The sequence below is a fragment of the Cuculus canorus genome, chromosome 24, assembly GCF_017976375.1.
Source record: "Cuculus canorus isolate bCucCan1 chromosome 24, bCucCan1.pri, whole genome shotgun sequence".
NCBI classification, from domain to species: domain Eukaryota; kingdom Metazoa; phylum Chordata; class Aves; order Cuculiformes; family Cuculidae; genus Cuculus; species Cuculus canorus.
Genome location: NC_071424.1, coordinates 5200817 through 5208082, shown reverse-complemented (window position 1 = coordinate 5208082; position 7266 = coordinate 5200817). Strand labels below are relative to the sequence as shown.

The following is a 7266-nucleotide window of genomic DNA, read 5'->3' as shown; positions in this document are numbered from 1 at the left end:
GCCGCGTCGGCCCCGCCCTCTCACTCGCTCCTCATTGGCTGCGGCGAGGGTGGGCGTGTCCTCCCGCCGCCGCTCGCTTTCCATTGGCCGAGACAGCGGTAGGCGTGGCCAAACCACGCCGCTCTCTCTTTCTATTGGCTGATATACGATATGGAGGCGTGACCAAGCTACTGGGCGTGACGGGAAAGCCCCGCCCCCCCGGCCGCGCCGCGCCCGCTCCTCCCGGGGCGGCCGGGGCCGCGGCGCACACGGAGCCCGGCGCTACGCCGAGCGGCCGCCCCGCCGCCGCTCCCGCCTCCTCGCCTGGTGCAGCCGCCTCCTCGCCGGGCTTTCCCCGCCCTGGGCAGCCAGCATCGAGCCGGGTCGGGAAGGACCGGCAGCGGGATTCGTGTTGGGGAGCAGGGATGCTGCTCTCGCAAATTACCGCGTTGTCCCATCTGCGTGCCGGGACCGGTGCGGAGCTGCACGCCGGTAAACTCACAGCAGGTACGAGCCGGCCGGCTCGGCGGGGCACGGGGCGGCCCCGGGCGGAGCGTTAACGGGCGGCTCTCCCGCAGGCAAAGAGCAGGAGCCGCTGGAGAAGCTTTACCGGGTGGGGCAGCTGCTGGGGAGCGGCGGCTTCGGGTCGGTTTACTCGGGAACGCGGCTCTCCGACAACAGCCCGGTGAGTGGCGGGGCGGGCGGCGGCGGCGGGGGGGAGCGGCGGGGCGGGCGGCCAGCTCATCCCGCTGCTCTGCGCTTGCAGGTGGCCATCAAACACGTGCCCCGGGGCCGCATCTGCGAGTGGGGCGAGCTGGTGAGTGACCGGGGCTACCGGAGACACCGCGGCCTGGCGGGCGGGAGGGGGGACACGGGGAACATCACCCCACGGGGGGTGCCCAGGCACTGGGCAGATGGGGAAGGGGGGCACCAGAGCATCCCCTTGGCACCGGAGGATGGGGAAGGCGTCATGGGAGCATCCTCTTGGCATGGGGAAAGAGGGCACCGGGGCGGGGAGCGAGGATGTCCAGCAACCGGGGGAAGGGATAGGGCAGGGGGGGACACCGGAGCGTCCTCTTGGCACAGGGAGGGATGCCCAGGAACCGGGGTATGGGGCAGGAGGATATGGGAGCATCCCCTTGGCACCGGGGGAATCGGGAGGGAGGGCACCGGGGGAGGAAGGATGCCCAGGAACCGGTAAGGTCAGGAAGGGGGGCACCGGAGCATCCTCTTGGCACCGGGGGTGGATGCCAGGTACCGGGAGGATTGTGTAGGGGAGCACTGGAGCATTCCCTAGGCGGGGGGGGGGGGGGGACAGGCAGGGGATACGGGAGTGTCCTCTTGGTACCGGAGGGATGCTCAGAACCGGTGGGATCGGGCAGCGGGGCATTGGGGCATCCCCTGGGCGGGGTGGGGGGGACGCTCAGCACTGGTGGGGTTGAGTGGGGGGCACCAGAGCATCCCCTGGCTGAGGGAGGAATGCCCAAGCTCCAGTGGGGCCAGGCAGGAGGCAGCAGCCCCTCAACCCTGCATCAACCCTGCTCATGGCATCATGGTCTCCCCGCAGCCAAACGGCACCCGTGTGCCGTTGGAGATCGTCCTGCTGAACAAGGTGGGCTCCGGCTTTGGTGGTGTCATCCAGCTCCTCGACTGGTTTGAGCTGCCAGACAGCTTCGTGCTGGTACTGGAGCGGCCGGAGCAGTCACAGGACCTCTTCGATTTCATCACGGTGAGGGGGTCCCTGTCCGAGGAGCTGGCGCGGGAGTTTTTCCGCCAGGTGCTGGAGGCCGTGCAGCACTGCCACAACTGCGGCGTCCTGCACCGCGACATCAAGGACGAGAACATCATCGTCGACCTCTCCACTGGTGACCTCAAGCTCATTGACTTTGGTTCTGGCACCTTCCTGAAGGACACTGTCTACACACAGTACGATGGTGAGCCCACACCAGGGAACAGGTTGCCCAGAGAAGTCGTGGTTGACCCCTCCCTGGGGGTGTTCCAGGCCAGGTTGGATGGGGCTTGGAGCCCCTGATCCAGTGGGAGGTGTCCGTGCCCGTGGCAGGGGGTGGAACTGGATGGGTCATAAGGTCCCTCCAACCCAAACCATGCTATGATTCTCTGAGATGCTCCCAGTGCCGGGCATCGCCCAGCCTGGCCAGGCACGCGAGGCTTTGGGGTGGGGAGGGATGGCTGCTGAGTTGCTTTTTGGCACAGGGTGGATGTTGTGAAATGGGAGCCGGCTCCCGGCACTGCTGCCAGCCTTCGGCACCCACCCTGCCCTGGGCTGGGGTGGGGAGACCCAGCCCCACACAGCATCCATGGGGTAGTGGCGGAGCTGCTGGCAAACCCATGTGCCGGCCGGTTTTGTGTGCAGACGCAGAAGGGCTCGAGATGCTCCGCTTCCTTGGAAGCCTTGGCTTATTATTTTTGTTTTGGCCAAGGCGGGGGTGAAAGGCGTGGTTTTTCCCCACCCATGGGTTATTTTCAGTGTGTAACGGCTGGGCCTTTCCCGCGCCCGTGCTGCCCTCTTCCGGCACCGCTCCCGTTGCTTTACAACTCAAAGTTTGTAAACAAAAGTCAGGTGCTGGCGAGGGGGTGGCGGGTCACAGCTGGAACCTGTGTAGTCCCCTGTGTCCCCAAGGATGCTCAGATGGGAGTGGGCAGCACCCCCCTGACAAGCTCTGCCTGTATCCTGCAGGGACACGGGTGTACAGCCCGCCGGAGTGGATCCGCTACAAGCGCTACCACGGCCGTTCAGCCACTATCTGGTCCCTGGGCGTCTTGCTCTACAACATGGTCTGTGGGGACATCCCTTTTGAGCAGGATGAGGACATCATCCGGGGCCACATCTTCTTCCGACGGCAGGTTTCTTTAGGTGGGTACCCAGCTTCACAGCCGGGGCGGATAACGGGTTTTCTGAGATGGCACCAGGCATTCAAGCATCCCGCTCTTAAAGCTATGGAGAAAGTTTGTCCCCTGTGATTAGCGGGAGGAGGTGGCACATGTCCTGCTATCCTGCTCTCCTCCAAAATGGATCATCACCTGGGAGGTTTGGGTGCAGCTCTGAGCACCCCCAGGATGGCCTGAACAGTTCAAGGTGGACAGAAACCTTCGCTGGCTGACTGACGCTTTCCGCTTTCTCTCTGCAGAGTGCATGGACCTCATCCGGTGGTGTTTGTCCATGCGTCCCTCAGACAGGCCATCTCTGGAAGATGTTTTCAACCATCCTTGGCTGCAGGGCACCATTCACCTGCCCTCAGAGACAGCAGAGATCCACCTGCACAGTTTGGTCCAGGAGCCTGGCAAGTAACAGCTCCATGCCTCTCCTGGCCACAAGAAGCAAAGAAAACCAGGCTGCTTCTTCATGGCTGTAGCACCGAGCATAGACCATCAAACGGGAACACGCACATCTTGTCCTGGAGCTCGGCTGGAGACCTGGTCTGCCAGGTGCTGGTGGCCACATCCAAGCCTGCTGTCCTGGGCTCCACCTGAGTGACCCTGTCTCCTCGGATGTTTTGCCAGTAAATTTTTTGGGGTTTGGTTCTGGTTTTGGAGGCTCCAAAGTGTCTTCCTGACCAGCTGAATTCAGGACTGCAAGAGGATCAGAGACCTTATTGTGAGAAAAGCTTCAACTGAGGAAGCCACGGGGAGAAGGGCAGGTCCCGTGGCCAGTTGGCTCTTTGCTCTGCTGCCACCGTGCTCGAGTGCCTTCAGCTGTGGGCTGTGCTGTGCTGGAGGGAATCCTTGCAGTTTCCTACACTGCTGCTTTTCCAAGACTCGCCTGGCTATAGAGTTCCCTTTTCCAAACCAAAACAGGTCAGAAGATGCTTCGGAGCCAAGCGGGCGATGCCTCACTCCCGTGCCTCCATCTCACGTGGATTTTTTGGGGTTCTTTGCTTCCCTGTGCCCTCATGAATGCACAAACAATGCAAACCGACAGAGCTGTAAATGTGTATAAAGTTGTAGAGGAACAAAGCTTGCTGTACAGTTGTTCATAGGGATAAGATTTTTACCTCTTTTTTTTTTTTTCCCCAGGTTTTGTTATTAATTTATTTTCATGAATTTGTTGTTTTTTGGGGTTTTTTTTTTTTGTTTGTTTGTTGTTTTTTTTTTTTTACAGAGGGCTCTAGCTGGTAGGATAACTTATTTATTTATTTATAATTCACGTGGGTTTCCAGCCCATGCCTTGCTTCTACAGCTGCTGATCCCCCGCCCGGTTTTCCATTCGGGTCTTCCCTCTGTGTCTGTCCTGTGTCCACCCCCAGGTCCGTAGCGTTTCTGGCAGATGCCTGGTGGAGACGCGGAGCGGCTGCCTGCTCCCCAGCTCTCTGTGTCCGTAGGTCTGGTCGCTGACGTTTCCTTGCCACATGCAGAGCTCAGTTTGCCGCTGAATTTTGGTTTTCCCCACGGGTGTCTGTCTTGGCTGGGGCTTGGGAGGGGGGAGCTGGCCTGGGCTGTCCGTGCTGTCCAGTCTTTACCTATAACCAAGGGCAATAGCCAGCGGGTTTGTTGTTAATAGTTAATATTGTACAGGGGAATTCAGAAATCTTATTTTTTGTATGCGGTTTTAAATAAAAAAAAAAAAAACAACCAAAACACTTGATGTGATGGAGACATCCCTTTCTGGTGGGACAGGATGAGGGATGCTGGGAGGATGCTGGGTACCTGGGACCACACCACGGCTGCGGTGGGCATGGCCAGTTTGTCTCTAACTGAGACAAGCTCCAAAAGTCCCACCCAAAGGCTTGCTGAGTGGCATCAGCCAAGGCCAACTAGGGGAAAGCACCACTGGGAAGGCTGAATCCGGCTCTTGGCAGGGTGTTTCCAGTGCCAACCGCTCCTGGCAGGTCTCCTGGGAGAGATCAAAGGGGTGTGGAGCCATTTTCGTTTCCATTCATCCGCAGGCTGCTGTGGAGCATGTGCTGGGGACAGGGAGTAAACAAAGATCAAAGCGACCTTACGAAACTCCGGATGTTGTCAGCCAAATTCAATTTTCGTAAGGCAGATCCTGTTGCTCTGGCTCTGTTGGCGCAGAGCGGGTGTTGCATGCCGGGTGCCGGTGGGTGAAGAAAAGCCACCAGCGGGCTGTCCCCACCTCCAGCTCAGCTGCAACACGGAGTGAGAGGAAGCTGATCTCCAGATGACGAGAAGTCGGTCACTATCAGTCAGCAGTGGTAACGCTCCAACTTGAGTGAGCTTTTACCTTCTTAGCTGTGATAGCCCACTTTCCAACTCTGCAGCATTTCAGCTTCGGGGATGGTTTGTTTCGCTTGGGATTTTGTTTGAAATTAATTTAATATCATTTTGAAGCCCTGTTCCTACTTAACCTCATGGAGCACCTTCTGCTGTGCGCGCAAGGCTGTCTCTCCTGCTCCAAGGAACGAATACAAGGAGCATGTTTCCCCTTCTGCAGGCTCCTTTGCAAGTTCCCCCAGCCAGATCTGACACGACAGGACCAGCCTTGCCTCGCCCTGGGACTTTCTTGCTCAAAACCCCTGTGCCCAGCGAGCGATCCCTTTCCTTGGCTCACCCCAGGCTCGCCAGCACCGCTCTCCAAAGAAATACAGAAGTCTTAGAACCACATCCCAGCCTCATGGGTGCCCTGGTGTGCAGCAGAAAGTGTGAACCCCAATGGTTTGGTTTGCTTTGCTTTTTCCTTTTTTTTTTTTCAGGTTTTTTTTTCCCTACCATATCTTTCATCTCTTCTTCAGGGCTGCTCCAAGCAGGAAGCGCAGCTCCAAACGCCTTCACAGTTTAAGGTTATTTTGAGATGTGGTTTGTATTTACCCTTCTCTCTTGCTTTTTTTTTTTCCCCTGGACCATCCAGGAAGCTGCTCTTACACAAGAGCAAACCTCTACCACACCGTCTGCTACCATGAGGAGCTCAGGCCCCTTAGGTGGCCACTGTCCTCCCCCTGGACCCCCCCGGAATGCTATCACCACTGTCCCGGCTGCAGGCTGAGCTCGGCCCACCCTTTCCATAAATGCTTACTCACTGCTGCGGTGTTTCTTAGAAAACTCGCCGCAGCGATGCTGAGCAGGTCCAGCACGAGGCTGGCGTGCTGATAGTCACTGCGTTTCCACCTCCTGCTCATTTTGCCCCCGTTGGGTTTGTGTTGGCGAATGGTGCCATCATGTTCCCCTCGGCAAGATCCTGTGTGGGTATGGTCTGGTCCTGCCAGGGCCACGGGCTGCGTCTGGGTGTTGGGAAAGGATCGGTGCATGTTTGATCCTCTGTGCAATAATACCTTCACCTGGCTCAGAGCCACCAGGTTTGTGTCCCAGACTTCTGCTGTGGGGAAAGGACCGTGGGAGATGTGATGGAAGATACTAACATCATCTCCCTTCAGTGCACAGTGGGGGATGATGTGATTGAGGGCAGCCCTGCAGAGAAGGACTTGGGGTGCTGGGGGAGGAGAAGCTCAACATGAGCCGACAACGTGCGCTCACAGCCCAGAAACCAACTGTGTCCTGGGCTGCATCCAAAGCAGCGTGGCCAGCAGGGAGGGAGGGGATTCTGCCCCTCTGTTTCTCTCTTGTAAGACCTCATCTGGAGAATTGTATTCAGTTCTGGAATCTTCAACATAAGAAGGAGATGGAGCTGTTGGAACGGGTCCAGAGGAGGCTACAAGGATGATCCGAGGGCTGGAGCACCTTCCATGCGAGGACAGGCTGAGAGAGTTGGGGTTGTTCAGCCTGGAGAAGAGAAGGCTCTGAGGAGATCTTATAGCAACCTTCGAGTAACTGAAGAGGATACAGGAAAGCTGGAGAGGGGCTGTTCATAAAGGCTTGTATTGATAAGATGAGGGAGAACGGGTATAAACTGGAGAGGGGCAGATTTAGACTGGACAGTAGGAAGAATTTCTGCACCATGAGAGTGGTGAGACAATGGAACAGGTTACCCATGGAAGCTGTGGCTGCCCCATCCCTGGAGGTGTTCAAGGCCAGGTTGGATGGGCCTTGGAGACCCTGATCCAGTGGGAGGTGTCCCTGCCCATGGCAGGGGGTGGAACTGGATGATCTTTAAGGTCCCTTCCAACCTGAACTATTCTATGATTCCACGATTCTATGATTCTAAGATGGGCAGCTGCAGCACCGGCTGCTTTTTGCTTCCAACCGCAATGCCCATCACCGTCACATTGTGGCACGGGGCCTGGAGGAAAGGAAAAGGTGTTTTCACCTCTTGTTTCTCCTTGGTAGGGGGATATTCACTGCCCTTTGGGGGCATCAGCTACAAAAGGAAGGATGAAGCCATGACAGTCACCCATCAGGAAGCAATCCAAAGCC

At 57.7% G+C, this 7266-nt stretch overlaps 1 protein-coding gene across 1 annotated transcript; it reads left to right on the top strand.

Annotated features, from left to right (window-relative positions):
* The first annotated feature begins 203 nt into the window (after nucleotides 1–203).
* On the top strand, nucleotides 204–4567 carry PIM1 (Pim-1 proto-oncogene, serine/threonine kinase). Its single transcript, XM_054087941.1, has 6 exons — nucleotides 204–486; nucleotides 558–664; nucleotides 746–796; nucleotides 1547–1913; nucleotides 2678–2854; nucleotides 3129–4567. Exons 1-6 carry the CDS (start codon nucleotides 405–407, stop codon nucleotides 3287–3289), a joined length of 945 nt encoding a protein of 314 aa, XP_053943916.1. The 5' UTR covers nucleotides 204–404; the 3' UTR covers nucleotides 3290–4567.
* Nucleotides 4568–7266: the final 2699 nt, after the last annotated feature.

Bases quoted from the DNA above. Each gene is read 5' to 3' on its own strand.
- PIM1 (XM_054087941.1), top strand. From the start codon at position 405: ATGCTGCTCTCGCAAATTACCGCGTTGTCCCATCTGCGTGCCGGGACC. The intron at 487-557 runs GTACGAGCCGGC...GCTCTCCCGCAG, and splicing joins CGCCGGTAAACTCACAGCAG to GCAAAGAGCAGGAGCCGCTG. The intron at 2,855-3,128 runs GTGGGTACCCAG...TTCTCTCTGCAG, and splicing joins CCGACGGCAGGTTTCTTTAG to AGTGCATGGACCTCATCCGG.